The sequence below is a fragment of the Mastigoproctus giganteus genome, chromosome 2, assembly GCF_048544385.1.
Source record: "Mastigoproctus giganteus isolate SK-2022 chromosome 2, ASM4854438v1, whole genome shotgun sequence".
Classification (NCBI taxonomy): Eukaryota; Metazoa; Arthropoda; class Arachnida; order Uropygi; family Thelyphonidae; genus Mastigoproctus; species Mastigoproctus giganteus.
The window spans coordinates 18,660,639-18,679,950 of NC_143576.1; the positions used below are offsets into that span (position 1 = coordinate 18,660,639).

Consider the following 19,312-nt stretch of genomic DNA (forward strand, 5'->3'; position numbering starts at 1 on the left):
GTGGTTTGACTGTTGATGATCCTGTTCAGATAGCTGACAAACTGAATGTGTATTTTGTATCTACATTCACACATGAGGAATTCTGTAAGGAAGGGGAGCACAGGAGTTTACAAAACTCTAACAGGGAGCTAAAAAAGTTTTGTAATAACAGAGGGTAAAGTGGAGGAGAAATTGTTGAAGTTAAACACAAAAAAGGCACCTTGGGTAGATGGAATCTATCCGGTTATATTTAAAGAGGCAGTGAGGGAAGTAAGCAAACCCTTAGCCATAATTATGAGAGCATTCAGGGGAGATCACCACCAACTGGAGATATACAAATGTATCTCCACTTCACAAAGTAGATCAAAGGGAGACATGAGTAATTACAGACCTATTAGTTTAACTTCTGTTCTGGGGAAAATAATGGGTCACTGCTTAAAGATGCATTGCAGGATCATCTAGACAAGACCGCAGTAATAATTCAGAAACGGCATGGGTTTGTTAACTGGAAGTCTTGTCTGACCAATTAGATTGAATTCTATGATGTGGTCACATAGGAACTGGATGCAAAAAATAATTTTGATATTGTGTACTTGGATTTCAGGAAAGCTTTTGATACTGTTGCACATGGAAGAGAACTGTACAAATTAGAGAAGTATATCGTTATGGGCAAATTGCTACAATGGACAAAAGGATGGTTGAGTGGGAGAAGACAAAGTGATAAACAGTGGACACTGCTCTTCATGGATTTATGTTATTAATGGAGTCCCCCAGGATTTGGTGCTGGGACCATTGTTGTTTTGTATATTTATCAATGATATTGAATGTATATCAGGCTTAATGATGAAGTTTGCAGATGATACAAAAGTTGGCAGTCTTGTTAATGACAGAATGCTATTGCAACAGGATCTAGAAAAGTAGGGAAGATGGGCTGAATAGTGTCAACTGAAGTTTACGATAGACAAATGCAAAGTACTGCATATGGATAGCAATAATCTAAGAGAAATTACCACTTCATTGAATAGAAATATGGTAATTTTAAATATACAACACAATTACATTAAATTATTGATCATAGAAACGTTAAAGTCAAATGAAACTACACCAAAATTCTATCAATGTGCGACGGCCTTATCTAATTTCGGATTTTTGGTCTTTTTTATGCATGCACCAATATAAATAATCTCTCTATATTTCAGAGTCAAATACACACACAAACACTTCATGATATTCCATTCTGTGAATATAGCGATCAACCAAAGAGCATGGTCTCTGCTTAAGGAAGGGAAACAGCTGGGCATTTCATTTAATTTGAGTATTCATCCAAATTGTAACTTTTAATCCGTTTAGTTTTAAATAGTTTTTATTCTTTTTAATTATGATTTTAATAGTGTTTTTAACCAGTGATTTTAATTATTTATTATCGGAACCAATTTTAACTCTTTATTATGACACAATGTCTTCTCGCACTCATGGCCTTGCTGCGGTGGTTTGATGTGTTTCGTGATCGGGTTGGGGCTCTCAGCTTTCGGTTCTGTTGCGCATCGGATTTGGTCGTATCTCTGAGTGTAGGAATTCATTAATTCATTTTTTTCCAATTTTTTTCATCTTATTTTATTCGTCACATATGAGAGAGAACTGACTGGAAGCATTCCACAAAAAAAAGATTGAGATAATCTCTTACTTTTTAATATACTAAAATTGTGGAAGTTATTGAGCCCTGTAGCTCTGATTTTTTACTAATAGTATTTTGTGAAGGATGGAATCTGTGTAAAAGCCAGAAAAGTGTAAATGTCTGGTTTGTGTAAGTAGTGTTATGTTTTCTGTTGTTTTTCTCTGGCTTTTTAGCCACAGGTCCCCTAGTGGGACCTTGCATTGCCTGCCAACACCACTGGGAGGTGATGACGGGCAACTGTGGTGCATCACCACTCATAAGGACACTGGCAAGAAACCTTACGCCATCCCTTATCTACAAAATAGATTTATTTTAGCTACAAGTGTGCACCAAGCTGGTTTAAATTTCCTCCCCAAATCCTTCCAGATTCTGTCAAGTCTTGAATTAATCTACAAGGCTTTCAGCACATAGTCCTTCCTATCACGGGAACAATTATTTACATTATTTACACACATACATCCTGCTCTAACTTGATATGTTTTACATAGTTGTGTATTTATCCACCAGATCATCAGTTTGTGTGTGCTGGTTACGATTAGTCTCTTCATGAATAATAATGCTCTCCTTATTATTCTTAAAGTCTGATAAACTGTTAGTGACATTATTAATTGTTGCTCATTGGCAGACACATAACACATACTGGTTCTATTTCACTTAACTGTATTACATAAAAACATTCCCCATTTCCCTGACAGTGGAATCTTCCGATAAAACTAACATTTTTAACCACAGCAGTTTGCACTTGATTATTCTGTTCTTAGTCCTGAATCAGGGGTGCATCACTTGACAGTTTATTAGAATGTCAGGTCCCCTTGATGAGCTACCAATTACATTTGTCTCTACAGAAAGTAACAATTTTTTTCAATGACTCAAATTCTTCTATTAGTTCACCAAGTTTTAATTTGAAATCTATTCAAACAAAGGAACAAATTAGGAACAAAGAAAGGATTCAGTTGAGCTGTAGTTAGCAGCTGGATCGACCTTTGAATGCATGTTATAGCTATGCAAGTGCTGAACCCATGCAGGAATTGCCTGTGGCCATTTCTGTCTGTCTTTGATACCTTTGGATTAGATATTTTTTGAATTTAAAAAACTATTGGTAAATGTACAAAATATCACTGAAAGTAACTGTAATTAAACTTAAATTTACAAAAATCATAGAAAATAACTTCTATTAAAGAAACTAAACAAAAGCAAAAATTAGTCTCTACTGAAATCTTTATTAAAACCACTAATCTTTAATTTTTACATTTATTTGTCTTTAATAAATGTAAACAATCACTGAATAGAATTAATTTTTTACAACATCCACAACTTTTTTTTTTTCCTTATTGAACCTTGTATATAACATATATACTATTCATATATATTTGTTCAAATTTACTTGTTCAGTATTATTAGGATAACCTTGTGCTGTATCACTCCATTATTTGATATTTTTAAATTTCAAGTAATTTATTGCAGTTCATAACTTGTAAATGAAGAGAGAATGCAGTTGTAGCATGAGTGTATTCTGATTTTAGTGATCACAAAATTAAGTTTTAATGTATCATTCATATTTTTTGTATTAATATTTGCTACTTTCATAAAAATGGCTTATAATCATACATGTCAACACCTTTTTTTTTCTTGACCATTTCTTCTAAAATTACGAAAGAAGAATATAAAAGAAGGTGTAGTATTTTCTCATCGTATAGTAATTTGTATCCCATTTATTAATTGTGTTGTATGAAATCAGTAATTCTTCTTGAATATTATGATGAAATGTTTATTTCTATGTTGTTTATTTTCAACAGTACGAATCTAGTCGAAAATTATTTTGCTATCTTGCTGCTGGCCTTTGTACATACTGGTTTATTAGAGGTAAGGTTTAACTGTTTTTCTTTTTTCAAAACTGCAGTGTGAATTTTGTTTGATTATATAATTTTAGTCAATTATAACAATTCATTATTTTGTCACATCCAGTTTTATTTTTCGACTCTTTTTAACTCTATTTGAAACTGTATTGAATTGCTTCAGAGAAAACATGTTTGAAGTGGTTAGCAGTATTGTCCTAATCTACCTGCTTCTCTCAATTTCTCAAGTGGTAATTATAATTTTCATCAAATTTACAATTACTGCTGATATGAAATAAAAATTTAGAGATAACTGATATATATATCATATCATACGTACATTGGACCAGAGTTCGAGCCCATCACCACCAAATACGGAGGATGCGGAAAGGTCAGGCAATGACCACCGCATATTCCCAGAGCAGTATGGCCTTAGTTGCTAATGTTCCTAAAAACCAAATAACAACAACATACATATATATATATGTATGTAACCCTCGTATAACATGGCACCTATACAACGTTGTTTCGATATAATGCAGTTTATAAATTGTGGCTACCCTTGTATGACATGGTTGTGGTTTTGATATAATGCGATCTACAAATTATTGTATCGCTTCTTTACATACACTTTTACCACGCGACTTAAAAATTAAACTTTGTTTGTTAAATTTGTGTCTGCTCGTATAACGGGTATAGTTGCCAGAACCGAATTTATATAAGGGGAAACACACACATATATATTTTTTTGTGTAGTGCCAATTTTTTACCTTATAAAGAGTTAATTGTTGCGCAAGTAGTTATAAATAGTGAATTTATTTGGGGAATACCCCTTGGCAAATAAAAAATTTATTTTTTATAGTAATGGCCACCAAAACTGCAAAAGAAGGAAAAAAACTAACATTGAAAAGAAAATTCATTTCTCTTGAAGGAAAAATTAAAATCTTGGATCGGTTGAAAAATGGAGAAAAACAAGGAGTTGTTGCAAGGACTTTGAATTTAAGTGAATCAACAATTCATACAATCAAACAAAATGAGCAGAAAATCAGAGATAGTGTTATTGCTGGGTCAATGATAAGTGCAAAGCACGTTGCTCGTGTATGCGATATTTTAATAAAAAAAAAATGGAGAAATCTCTAATGGTTCGGATTAAAGATTGCACTCACAAGAAAATGCCTTTGAGTGGAAACCTTATTAAACAAAAAGCCCTCAAAATTTATCAATATTTAAAAGAACTTGAACAAGATTTTTCAGAAGAACACTTTCAGCATGAATTTTGTCCCAGTAAGGGCTGGTTCGAAAATTTTAAAAAGCGATTTTCTTTGCATAATCTTCAGCTCCAAGGAGAATCAGCATCAACAGACGTAGAAGCTGCCCGAAAATTCCCAGAAGAACTTTTAAAAATCATTGAAGAAGGTGGATATAGTGCAGACCAGGTATTCAATGCAGACGAATTTGGGTTAAACTGGAAAAAAATGCCAAAACGCACTTATATATCGAAAAATGAAAAACAGCTCCTGGATTCAACGTTTCCAAAGACAGAATCACTCTACTGTTTTGTAGTAATGCGTCAGGTGATTACATGACAAAACCAATGTTAATTAATCAATCTTTAAATCCTCATGCTATGAGAGCGATTGACAAATCCACCCTCCTTGTTTATTGGAGAGCCAGCAAAAAGGCATGGCTTATAGTTAGCATATTTGAAAATTAGTTTTTTAACTGTTTTGTGCCTGATATAGGAAGATACACAAAGAAAAGGGATATTGACTTTAAAATTTTACTAATTTTAGATAATGTGCCAGGGCACTCAAAAAATGTAACCCATCCGAAATATTAAAATAATTTATTTGCCGCCTAATACAACGTCACTTATTCAACCCCTTGATCAAGGGATAATTTTAACATTTAAAGCGTATTATATTCGTCAAACATTTGAATTAATTTTGGAAAAAATGGAATTTAATCCAAACATGACACTGCCTCAAGTGTGGAAAGAGTTTTCAATATTTAATTGTGTAAAAAATATTTCTCTTTGTGTAAAGGAGTTAAAACCCTCTACACTGAACAGTTGCTGGAAAAAAATATGGCCTGGTGTTGTCCTTAATCAAAATTTCGTACCTCCTGTGGATGCTGAACCACACACACACATTTGTGGTGTCTAGGGATTTTCTGATATGGTTGAAAATGAAATTCATGAATTAATTGATGAAGAAACAGATTTAAATGAGGAGGAATTGGTTCAATTAATAGAAGACAGCAAATCAAATACAAATGGTGGGGAAAGTTCTACTGAAGAGTCTGATTGTGCTGAGTCCGTTAAAGAGTTCAGTCTAAAGAAATTAGCAGAAAGATTGAATTTGGCACAAAAGTTAGGACGTTATTTTACGGATAATGATCCCTCAAAAGAGCGCTCGGAAAAATTCAAAAGACAATTGGACAGTTGTTTAGCTCCATATTATGAATTTAATAAAAAATTAGTGGTAAGCAAAGTCTTATTACCGACTTTTTGATAAGAAAACCAGCTGAAGTACCCAAAGAGAATTATACAAATGATGTCAAAGAGATTTCAAGTAATAGCAACATCCGGCCACTCGTAAATAAAGAATATCTACGAAATATTTTTTCTGAAGATAGTGATGACGATTAAAATATCCATTTCTTTAATTTTGAAATTTATGCATTATGTGCAATGAAATTTATGTACAATTCTTAATTTTTATAATTTTATGCTATGTATTTGTTAGATAGTTAGTTACATGAATTCTTGAATGAATAAAATATGTTTTTGTTGTTTTTATAATTAAAAAAACACTACGGAACATAACCCTACATTTTGTATGAAACCTGAACCTCATATAACGCGTGATATTTCTAGAACCTAACCTCTGCATTATACAAGGGTTGTATATATATACACACACAGTAAACCCCCGCTATTCGCGGGGGTTACATTCCTGAGAAATGCCGCAAATACCGAAAACGTGAATACTGAGTTATGGCTCCCATAGTAATAAAGGGGTTCCGTTCCAAAGTATGAAATATATAAGAAAAACTAGTCTAAAATTTTGTCTATGTATGTATGTATTATATGTACCTTCATGATATCACTATGTGCATAGACAGCACATAGTGAAATGCAAGCATATGGCATCGAAATGAAAATAAGAAACAATTTAATATTAAATGTAATATTTTTTAGAAATTTCAAACAAATCTTTCAAACCAGCACCTTTGCTAGCTAAAAAACTTATCCCGCCAGTGCTGTCACCAGTTTTGCTAAAGTGTTGATAAAGGAGTTTTGCCTTTTCATGAATGATGAGTGAACTTAAGGGAATTTTATTTTGAGTTCGGTCTTCTATCCACAGATTTAAAACTTTTCCATTTTTTTTAATTTAACATCACGAGTTACAGAGCAAATTTTTGAAACAATTAGAGCATTTTCACGGGCACTACGGTGGATTTTTTCTTCCGATTTCTTGATTGATCGTATCGTTGACTCATTGATTTTATAATGTTTTGCCACTGAGGAGACACTTTCACCATTAGAAATTTTATGTAATAACTCAATTTTATTCGCTAATGTCATTACCTTCTTTGATCTTTTCACATTTCCCTTGTTATTCCTAGCCATATTTTTGTACGGGTTTGAAAAAACTTGTCCACAATAAAGTCACTTTCTTCCATTAACACCCTAAAAAAAGTCTGTTTTACACTGCAGAATGGTAGATTTATCACTTTTGTAAGCATATCAATTTATAAATTGATAAATTTGTTCAGTTTATAAGCATATAAATTAAAAGCAAACGATGAAACCTTCCATGACAAGCGCATAACACATACTGAACAAGGATTAGTGAGAAACATCCACGCTCGCGATTTTGTCACCCCTCTTCCCCCACCCACTGAGCGCTGTTTCGACCGGGAAAGATAATTTTAGCCACGTCCATGTTTTTTTTTTATGGCGGAAAATGTTCATGGTGCTTAAAAATTTACATTTTTTTAGGTTTCATTTTATAGTAAATCAGCGACCGCGAATAGCGGGGGTTTACTGTATATTCAAGTTTCATGCTGCTGTAGAAAACTGTATTAGTGTAGCCAAGCAATTTCCAAGCGATCTATATATTGTGTGTGCAAAGCAAATAGTTTTCTTTAGGTTTTAAACACAATTTTCTTTATTTATTTGTATTGAGAAACTTTTGCCCTACAAAAAGTAGGCAGAGTTCCAGGAAGGAAATTCACCTTTCTGTTTCTTGTTAATCTTACTAACCAAACTAACTCAGCCGCTTAGTTACCCTTGTGGCACTGCTCCTGCCTCCCCGTGACGGGGCCGGTAACTTGGAAAGAAAAGCTATCTTTCCGGGGCTAAAATGAGCAAAATAATTTCTCCTACAGGACATAGGGATCCTAATATGGCTGCTCATGAGATAGAAGACTAACTCATGCAGTGCTAAATGTCAAAAAACTGACAGTGTACAAAGAAGGCATCCGATGCACCTTGTATTGCATTCAACTCAAGAACAGTCTCTTGGTAGTCTCTCGCCTTTTAAAATTCAGAAATACCTAGAAAATCTAATACGATCTCCGAAAACATCTAAGTGTCTGAGATCGGGTGACTTGCTCGTTGAGGTCTCAGATGAACGGCAATCACAACGGCTCCAAAAACTAACATCCTTTGGAGGATTATCGATTACTGTCTCTCCTCATGCTACTCTAAACACCTCCAGGGGTGTGATAGCTGAGTGGGATCTCATAAATCTCTCATAAGAAGAGTTGAAAAATGAATTGCAAGACCAGGGAATTGTGCATGTAAAGTGCATATACACAAAACGAGACAATGCTTTAGTTCCAACTCAGAATATAATACTAACATTTGATAGTCCCAAACCTCCAGCATCCATCAAAGCAGGTTATCTGAATTGTCAAATAAAATTGTACATTCCTAACCCTACACGCTGTTTTAAATGCCAAAAATGTAGGCATTCCCAAAACGTGTGTAGAGGTTCAGCCACTTGTGCCAATTGCGGTTCACGCGAGCACAATCACTCTGACTGCAAAACAGAGCAGCACAAATGCTCAAATTGTAATAGTCCACATACTACCTACTCCAGAGATTGTCCCCTTTGGAAAAAGGAAAAAAACATTCAACAGGTCAAAGCTGAAAAAAACATCTCGTACCAAGAAGCTAAAAAATCTGTACAGGCTGAATTTAACATTCGACCCAGCTTCGCTGAAGTAGTACAAAAGCCAACTGCAGTAACCAGTACTGTGCAAAGAACAATAACGACTGGTACTCAAACTGAGGTAACGTTTCCCCCAGACAGATCTATGTCAGATTGGGCTCGGTCAATTTTGGAAGCTGTGCCCCTTTCTGGTAAACCATATAAATCAAACAAGGCTGTTAACACACCAATCACTGTTCCACATTCTACCAATAACCTAATGTACTCCAAATGTGGTGATACTACTAAAACTGATTCGATAGAAATAGAAGGAAACACTGACCATGAAGACTCCATTCTCGATCTCTTCCCAGAAGAAGAGATGGAAACAGGAAGACCATCCTTCCCGAAAAGAAAATCTGGTCACCATAAGCCAACAGTACCTCGGACAGAAACCGAGGACTACACTTCACTCAAATAATACCCAGTTTTCTTCAATGGAATTGTAGAGGGTATTGCACCAACCTTGATGACATTCGGGATCTCTTTCTCCAGTATAACCCAGTTACCTTCTGCCTCCAAGAAACTAACTTAACAGCTTCTGTTGCCACCTCACTTAAACATCATGTTGTCTACAGAAAAGATCGAGTTTCTCATGTAAGCAATTCAGCTCATGGAGGGGGTTGCACTTGTAGTCAGCTCCAATATTCCTTCCCGACCATTAATGTTACAAACAAATCTAGAAGCAGTAGCTGCTCAAATATCCTTTCGTTTTTCTTTTACCATTGTCTCCTTATATCTTTCCCCTAACCAAGACATTTCTTACACTGATCTTGAAACTGTTGTATCTCAGCTCCCTCCTCCCTTTTGCATCATGGGAGATTTTAACACAATCCTCTATGGGGTGATAGAATACACGATAAACGAGGAAAAATACTAGAAAAGCTTTTAGATAAATTTAATCTGACACTACTGAATACTGGTTTACCCACTTATTTTCATCTACCTTCTGGGTCAAGCTCAGCAATTGCTCTCTCCATATGCTCACCAGTCCTTTTTCCACTGTTTGATTGGTCTGTTCATGGCAGTTTACTGGGTAGTGACCATTATCCAATAGTCTGTCATGTAGAATCAAATTCACCATCTTGTTATAATGAAACTGCCAAATGGAACTTTGCCAAAGCTGATTGGGTAAAATATAGGTAACTAGCCATCCTGAAAAAAAAAACAGCTGTTTCAAATGTGTCAATAAATAATGCGGTTGATTATGTAACAAATCAAATATTGCTGGCCACTGAAGAAGCAATACCAAGAGTGTCCACAAGTCATAGAATAAGATCAAACCCCTTGTGGAACAATGAAGGCAATCAAGCTAAACGAGAGAAAAATAAAGCCTGGAATAAATTTCACAAAATCCCTACTGCTGCTAATCTAGTACACTTTAAGAAAGCCAGAGCCAATGCTAGACGCATTCAGCGTGCAAGTAAAAGAGAGTCATGGAAATGCTTCAACTATTACACGGTCCACTAAAACACAAACCATCGGGAAAAATATTGGAAAAATGTATAATAAATATCCTCCTTTGCATCTATCAATACTGAATATAAACGGCAATGATGTTTCACTACCTCAAGACATAGCTAACGCTCTTGGAGAATCCTTTGCTGAAACCTCTGCTGTATCCTCGTACCTGCCAAACTTTCAGAAATTAAAGTTCCTTGCTGAAAAGCAGACCCTAAATTTTAACAGACCACCATCAAATGTACAACTGTCCCTTTACCATAATTGAATTACGGCTTGCTCTTAACAGCTCGAAACATAGTGCTGCTGGACCTGACGGAATTCACTATGTCATGTTGAAAGAGCTGAGCGAAAAGTTGCTTCATGTCTTACTCCAGTTATATAACCGGGTTTTCACAGAAAATACTTTCCCTGATAACTGGCGACACTCATATGTTATAGCATTATTAAAACCTGGCAAGGATCCAATCAACCCACGTCACTATCGACCTATTGCCCTCACCAGCTGTATGGGAAAAATAATGGAAAAAATCGTAAACTCTCTTCTAACCTGGGTGCTGAGCAAATACAATCTCATCAATTCATTGCAGTGTGGATTTCATACAGGTAGATCAACTTTAGACCTCTTGATACAAATGGAAAACCAGATTCGCAATGCCTTAAGGAGGGAACATTTGACTACAGTTTATTTAGACGTTGAGAAAGCTTTTGACACAGCTTGGCGATACGGAATTCTCCTTAATCTATATGCATTAGGCTTCAGGGGTAATATGCCAAGATTCATACAGAACTTTTTGAAGCAGCGATCCTTCCAGGTCCGTATTCAATCCACTCTTTCCCGAAAATTCATCCAAGAAGAAGGTGTTCCGCAGGGCTCAGTTTTAAATGCCACTCTATTCATTATAAAAATCAACTCAATTACCAAGGTCATTCCGGTCACTGTATTTACTACTTTATATGCAGATGATGTTAGTATATCTTGTCACTCACAGAACATGAGAATGATTGAGAGACAACTGCAAAGAGCCCTTAATAAGATTACAACGTGGGCTACAGCTAACGGGTTTCACATATCACCTGAAAAAAAAAACTGTTGCAGGTCATTTCTGTAGAAGACGTAATCTCCACCCTGACCCACTTCTAAAGCTGGAGGACCATGATATACCTGTTGTGCTTATCATTCGATTCCTTGTGTTAACTTTAGATAAAAAAATTGACCTTTCTTGACCATATTAAACAACTTAGAACCACCTGTCTCAAGAAATTAAACATTTTGAGAGTATTATCAGCTATAACATGGGGTGCTGACCGTCAAACACTCCTTCATTTATATCATGCTATTGTAAGATCAAGGTTAGACCTAGCATTTTGAGGGCTTTGGACCCTATTCACCATAGTGGCCTTCGCATTGCTCTTGGAGCCTATCGCACATCTCCTGTGCAGAGCTTGTACGCTGAAGCTCATGATCCCCCGCTCTCTCTACGAAGACAAATTTTACTGCTAAATTATGCTATCAAAATAAAAAGCCAACCCCTGCATCCATCGTGGAAACATCTATTTACACCAGATTGGGAGAACTTGTATGCCGTTTATTCATCAATAAATTGACCCGCTGGCATACATCTTTACTCACTCTACTTGATAATTGGCATCTTGACCTTTCTAAAATGGCCACCACTAGTTTCACGACTCCTCCATGGGTTTTTTGCCCTGCCACCTGTGATCTGTCCCTTCAAGAATGGGGGGAAAGTACTCTTTCTTCACAGAATGTAAACCAGCTTCATAAATCTCTACTTGAGAAATATGAATCTTATACCAGGATATACACAGACGGTTCCAAAACTGATCACCACTGCTGTTGGTGCTGCTGTTGTTCTTCCATCATCTATAATCTCTAATCAGTTACCTTTAGAATGCAGTATCTTTACTGCTGAACTTCATGCCATTCAAATGGCGCTAGAAACTATAAAGTTGCAGCAGTTTACCCATAGTATTATTTTTACCGACTCTCTGAGTGCCCTTCTCGCTTTACAGCAACCAAGAAAGCATAACTACCTACTTGGTAATATTCAAAACTTGCTGGCTCATCTAGCTAAGAACAAGAAAGTAATAAAATTTTGTTGGGTCACTAGCCATGTTGGCATACCTGGCAATGAGAGTGTTGACCATGCAGCCAAATCTACTGTGCAACCAATTGATGACTCTTTCAAAATTCCTTTCACCGATTATAAAAGTCTTATAACAAAGCGAAGTATGATTTACTGGCAAACCATCTGGCAAAACCAAGAAGGCAACAAACTCTTTCGGATTAAACCGAAACTCCAGTCTTGGCCATCTAGTTTCTGCTCAAACCGAAAGGAAGAAGTCACGCTTGCAAGATTACGAATAGGACATACACACCTTACTCACCTTTATCTTCTGTCTTCCTCAGACCCGCCTTCTTGTCCGAACTGCCATGCTCAAATCACAGTCCAGCACATCATTGTTGACTGCCCTCTCTATAATAGAGTACGGCAAACCACCTTCTTATCAATGCAGGCCAAATCACACCTACTTTGCAACAAATATTAGACGACAGATCTGACATTGATGCAGTTTTCACTTTCCTAAAAATGATAAAATGCTATGACAGAATATAATGCTTAAATCTCACATAATGCACATATTTCACTTTTAATAAAGCCTGTTACCTCCTACCATTGTTTGGTGCATAATGGCCTATAGCTGCCGTTGCGCCATAAAACATACAATAACAACAACAAACGAGTTATACGGTGGGCGAGAGAGAGAGAGAGAGAGAGAGAGAGAGAGAGAGAGAGAGAGAGAGAGAGAGAGAGAGAGAGAGAGAGAGAGAGAGAGGTAGTTAAAGGCAAAGGAATAATTTCAGGAAAGAAAATTGCAATGGCTTAAGGTGCTACATGGTCTCTATTAACTGGCTAGATATCTCATAGAGAGCAAATACAATTGAATTATGGTATACCTTTAAAACATTAATCACAGAAACCTCTTATTCATATATACTATTAAAAAAACACTCCTCAAAGAGGATTGCAAGCTGGATGAATAATGAATTTTCTAGATTACTTGAGCAGAAAAGAGACGGTATGTAAAAGTTACAGAGCAATAAAAAGTACTGGAGCCTATAACAGCTAGAAATTGATCCGTAATAATGGCACAGAAGAGTTTAGGCTGGCAAAGGCAGATTATGAGAATTTGCTGGCAAAGGGAAAAAAAAATGGGGATAAGGAATTCTTTACATATATAAATGCAAAGAAGAGGAGGACAAACCAGATTTGACCCTTATGTAATTGATGTGGGACAGTATTAGATACCTCAGCTGATGTTGCAGATGAACTCAGCAATTATTTTGCATCAATATTTACACAAGAAAAATCCTTTGTGTCAAAGAGAAAATATGGGAGTGAAGTTAAAAAATATGTAATTAATGATATCGAAATTTCACATGATTACTTAATGAAAAAAAAACTTTCGAGCCTTCAGGCGAGTAGTGCTCCTGGGGTTGATGGCATATACCCTATAATTTTAAGGCTGGCAGCAAGTGTAAGTCCATTGAACAATTAAGGGTAATTATGAGAGCATCACTGGACTTGGGAGAGATTCTGTCGGATTGGAAAAGTGCCAATGTATCACCAGTACATAAAGGCAATTCCAAGAGTGTAGTGGGAAATTACCTACCAGTCAGTCTAACTTCAGTAGTAGGGAAAATCATGGAGGCATTGATCAAAGGTAGAATTCAGGATCATTTAGATAGTAATAGAATTCTGAAGGATATGCAGCATGGTTTTGTAAAAGGAAAATCATGTTTAACAAATCTGGTTAGCTATTTTGACAGGGTCACAGATGAGCTGGATTTAGGGAATAATTTCAACATTGTTTATTTAGACTTCATCAAAGTATTTGACTCAGTCACACATGAGTAGTTACTTTATAAGCTGTAACAGGTTCAAATAACAGGGAATACCCTTAGATGCATAGCAGGATGGCTTCGGGCCAGGAGGCAGAGGGTTGTGATAAGTTGTTATTCCTCAGATTGGTTTAATGTAAGAAGTGGGATTCCCCAAGAATCAGTCTTGGGGCCACAGTTTTTGCTTTCCATAAATGACATCGATGAAGGGATAGAAGGCATGATGTCTAAATTTGCAGATGATGTAAAGATTGGTAGATTAATGATCACCACCAAGCAGAGCTTCTTCAGAGTGACCTAGATAACCTTCGGGGATGGTCAGAAAAGTGGTAGCTATGCTTAAATTCAGCAAAATGTGAGGTCTTACATCTGGGGAACAATAACCACAAAACGTATATACTTGGTGGAGTTGTGGCAGTCAGTAGTGGAAGAAAGGGACTTGGGAGTTATGATATAGTCCGATATGAAGTTTGCCAAGAATTCTAGACAGATTACAAGGAAATCCTGTGGTATCCTAGAATTATAAATGATTCTTGAACTAGGGGCTATTAATTCAAATTACGGGGGGCGATATTTAGACTGGATTGCAGGAAGTTTTATTTTAGTCAGTGAGTTATAAATTACTGGAGTAAGTTACCTACTGGGTGGTAGAGACTGACAGTTTCAGGAAATTGAAAGGTCAGCTGAGTAATTACCAACAAGAGGAGGGAAACATGTAGGTTATCTATTTCCTTTTTGTTTATTATTTATTTTATTTGATTTTTTTATTAATATTATTTTACTCTTTCTTTTATTTGGCTGGTGCAGCATAACTGTGAAGGCTTCCTTGCACCATGTGGCTGTTACTAATACTTAGGGAACCTCAAATTAAAAAATAAATAGAATGAAATAAATTCCTGCATAAGGAAAACTTGAAATGAGCCAGTGGCAGATTTCAGTACAAAGAAAGGCAACAAGATTGGTGAGGGGAACAAAGGGTGCTTTTACCAAGAAAGACTAAAGTTCTACAAATTGCAGTGCCTGTAGAGTAGGCACCTGCAAGGTGTCCTGATTGAGGTGTATAAGGCCTTGAATAGATTGAGCAAACTGAATGCTGATGGGATTCTTCCTCTTGCTCAGATTAAGAATCTGAGGGGGCACAGTTTCAAATTGAGGAATGACAGTTGTAGAATAGATGTGCGGAAATTTGTCTTTAGCCAGCAGGTAGTTGATTGGTGGAACAGACTTTCATCTTTTGTTGTGGAGGTTGATAGCCTAAATAAATTTAAGGCTGAGCTGGACAAGCATTTGGAATGAATGGAGTGATGAAATCGGGCTTTTTTTTTTTTTTTTTTTTCCTTCTTTTTTTGGTTAATGCTGCATAAACTTGCTTTCTTGCGTCGTATACCTCTGCTAATGCTAATCTATCTATGTTCAACTTAATGCAGCCAGACTTGGGCATCTTCAGCTTTCAAATTTCTCTTTCTCATGGTTGATAGTGCAACTTCTTTCCATGTTTTTCTAGGCTGTCTTTGCCTTCTCTTCCCTTGTGGTATCCACTCATATATAATTTTAGGCCATCTCACTTCATTTGAGCGCAGATGATTTCCAAACCATCTCAACATCCTATTTTGTATTGGTTCTATAATATCTTCATCTGCGTGGATACGTCTTCCTATATCCTCATTTGTTACCCTCTATAGCCTAGAAACCCTAGCCATCTCCAGGGCTCTAAGCTTCTTTTTCACACTCTTGTAGTGTCCATACCTCACATCTGTAGAAAAGTACTGATTCCACTACCGACTGTGCAATATGTTTTAGTTCTACAGGAGATATTGTTGTCTCACCATATAGAGTTTAGGGCACTAAAAATCTTCCTACTTTGATGAATTCTTGTGTAAGCTTCCTCCTTCCCCAACCTTTAGTTAATCTACATCCAAGATATTTGAAAAAAAAGTCAACAGGTTTTAGATGTATAGACTGTGTAACTTTCAACTCATCAGGATGTTCTGCTATGCTTAGGTATTCTGTCTTTGTAAAATTGAAATTGAGGTCCCATTGGTCATATGTAAGATGCAATTTTCTTAACATGTATTCTAAATCATAAGCTTCTTGCGCAATGATAATGTGATCATTGGCAAAATTTAGACTCCAAAGATATGTCATTAATTGGTACTCCCATTCCATTACAGCTTCTTTTCCATTCTTGTAAAGCACATTCCAAGAAAACATTAAACAATGAAGGTTACATCCTCGTCTCAGCTCCTTTGTTGGATAGATTGGATTAGATAAAGTATTCCGAACTTTAATACATGCCACGTTGTTATCGTACAATTCCCTAATCAGTTCCATAAGCTCTGGATTAACTAACATATTTTGAAGGGCTTTCCATAATTCCTTTCTTGGAACGGAGTTATAAGCCTTTTCTAAATCAATGAAGGCAAAAAAGGTATCTTTATTCTTTGCTTTTCTTTTCTCCACCAGCTGTTGTAGAACAAACAGATGTCCACACAAGGGCAACCTGACCTAAATCTGATTTGTTCTTAACTTATCTTATCCTTTATCTCCTCTCATAATTTTAACTGAAGCACTTTAGAGTATAGTCTGGACTAGTGCAATGAACACTTAAGACTCTATAGTTCCCTGGATCCAGCTTATTTCCTTCTTTATATAAGGATGAAATGTAACTTACTTTCCATTCATTTGGAGTTTTCCTTAGCTGTATACATCTGTTAATCAGCTGTGCTATCATATTGTAAAGACTTGGTGGTCCATATTTAATTAGTTCCATTACTATGTTCCCAGGGACTGGAGATTTTTTCTTCATTAATTTTGCACAGTCAAGGACTTGATGTTTTGTAATTTCTATCTCCCTATTATGAGGTAATTATGCTCTGATACTTGTGGTCTTTCATTTAGGAGGTTATTATAATGATTTTCCCATGTTGGCATATCTGTAAAGTTCTTCGATCGAGATTCATTTGTTTTCAGTGCTGTTAAGCTTCACCAGGCTTCAGATGATTGTGTTCCTCCTAATGAGCTGTCAATTTCTTGACATTTTTTTCCTCCCATGCTGCATTCTTGGATTCAGCAATTTTCCTTTTAACTGCTATTGCACCTTTTGTATTCTTCTCTAATTTCCTGATTTTTATTCATTAACCATTTGTTATAGGCTCTTTTCTTTTCTTTCACCAAACTTGCTACCTCCTCATTTCACCAATACTGTTGCTAACATTTGGAATCAATTAGGCCTAGTGCTTCATTAGCAGCGTTGTGTATTGTGGTTTTAATTCTGTTATATAAGAGGTTATATTCACCTCTTCTATTGTGAGTTAGGTGGTTCTGGAGTCATTTCTGGTGAACATCTTTAATACTGTCATAACATAGTAGGTACTTAATAAGCAATATTGTCTTTACTGACCGTGAAGACAATAGGGTAGTATTAGGCCTCACTTGCCCCTTATTTTAGTATTTGAATAATATAGCTGCAATCAGCAGGTAATGATCTGACCTGCAGTTGGCACCTCTCATTACCTCTGCAGTCTTTTGTTGTCCATACCGACTTCTAGTGAGTAATTATAAAGTCTATAATTGATTTCTGCTGGAGTGATAGTCGCTCCCATGTGTATCTATAGATGGTTTTGTGTTGAAAAAAGGTGTTAAGAATTTTCAGGTGGTACTGTTTACAGAAACCGATAAGTCTATCACTTGTCATTCACAATCTCTTCTCCAAAGTGATCCACTACATTGTCATTCCTTTTTGATCCAACCCGTCCATTTAGATCTGTCAAAACTAATTGTTGGTTCTTCTTAACCAAATCCATTTGTTCATAAAGCATATGGTAGAACTTATTCTTTTCAGCATCAGGTGCGTCGTCTACAGGTGCATATACACCCGACATAACCATTTCTTGGCCATGTATGTTGAAAATAACTTTAATGAATCTTTCATTAACTTAATAATAGCCCTTAACAAATCCTAGTCTCTTACCCACTAGAACACAAACACCTGCTTTAGCTCTTTCTAATTTTTCAACCCCCACTCCAGTAATGAGCATATTCTCCAATCTGTTCATTCCCATTTCCCTTTTTCTTTGTTTTGGTCATGACAAGAATATCAAGGTGCATCTCTTTTGCTTCTGTAACTATCTCTTGTATGAGCTTCCATGAACTTTCCATGTACAAACACGAATAGTCCCTTTTTTGCACTTAAGTCGTTTTCCTTTTAGTCCCATCCGGCTTCTTTGCAATAATGGTATTATTAGCAATAAAGTGTTTTACCAAGTGGGTGGGGGGTGCTGGCTCGATGCCTCAACCCTCAACCTGAGGACCAGGGATTTGGTGATCCAACAGCTCATCCTGCAAGGCAGCAAGTTGGCAACACTTATAAGGCAGCTTTTCCTCCCCTCCCCTTAACACAGAGATGTCATTGAGTTCTTGTGGCATTTAAATTGGAATGAACCTGCCACAGTTCATCCCTCCACACTCTGCTGCCTTGGTCCAGGACTGCTTATTGGTTATTCGCATACTATAGGCCATTCGCTATCTGCCACCTGCGACCCGTCTGGTGGCTGAGGCCAGCCCTAGATATTTATAATATTATAAAAATTAAACTGTTACAGGAAAAAAAAAGTAATATCAAAAGAAACTTTACAATATATTAAATAAATTATTTAAAACAATATTCAAACCGCTGTAATTCTACTCTACTCTAATAATCCCCTCTAATCTCTAATCATATGCTGCAAAAGAGATAAGGTCATTTCAGAAAATATATATATACTTTTGTATAATTTCACAATTCATTTTCTGTTTCAGTGTAGAGCATTGTTATATGAGTAGATTGTAATTCTTTCATATTTATTCCTTTTGACCACACACCTTAAATGCAAGGGAAAAATTCTCTCTGTTACACCCAAATATATTTCAGATCCTGAGATTTTTTTGGGTTGAATTTAGCCTGTTCTTGGAAAGCCTCTCCCATCTCTGCACGATAGATAAATCCTATTGGTGCAGAACTGTGCATCACCTGTCATTATTATAAATCGATTGATAGTTCAGTCATATTTCTGGAAGATTCTTCTTACTGGATCAACGTTATCTTGTATTTCTCAAGGTTTCCAAATGACCTAGAATAGTCATGAATCTTCCTATCGGTCATAGATATTTTATTTTGTATATAGCACTTTCTGCCACTTTCACATTCCTGTTTTTTCTCTATGTAGGAATTATTATT

At 36.1% G+C, this 19,312-nt stretch overlaps 1 protein-coding gene across 1 annotated transcript in view; it reads left to right on the plus strand.

Moving 5' to 3' along the window:
- rictor (rapamycin-insensitive companion of Tor) overlaps positions 1-19,312 on the plus strand; it is a 707,794-nt gene that overhangs the window by 200,520 nt on the left and 487,962 nt on the right. The window contains exon 11 of the mRNA XM_090388323.1: positions 3,451-3,517. Coding sequence (XP_090244449.1) covers positions 3,451-3,517 — 67 coding nt within the window. The remainder of the gene's footprint in view (positions 1-3,450; positions 3,518-19,312) is intronic.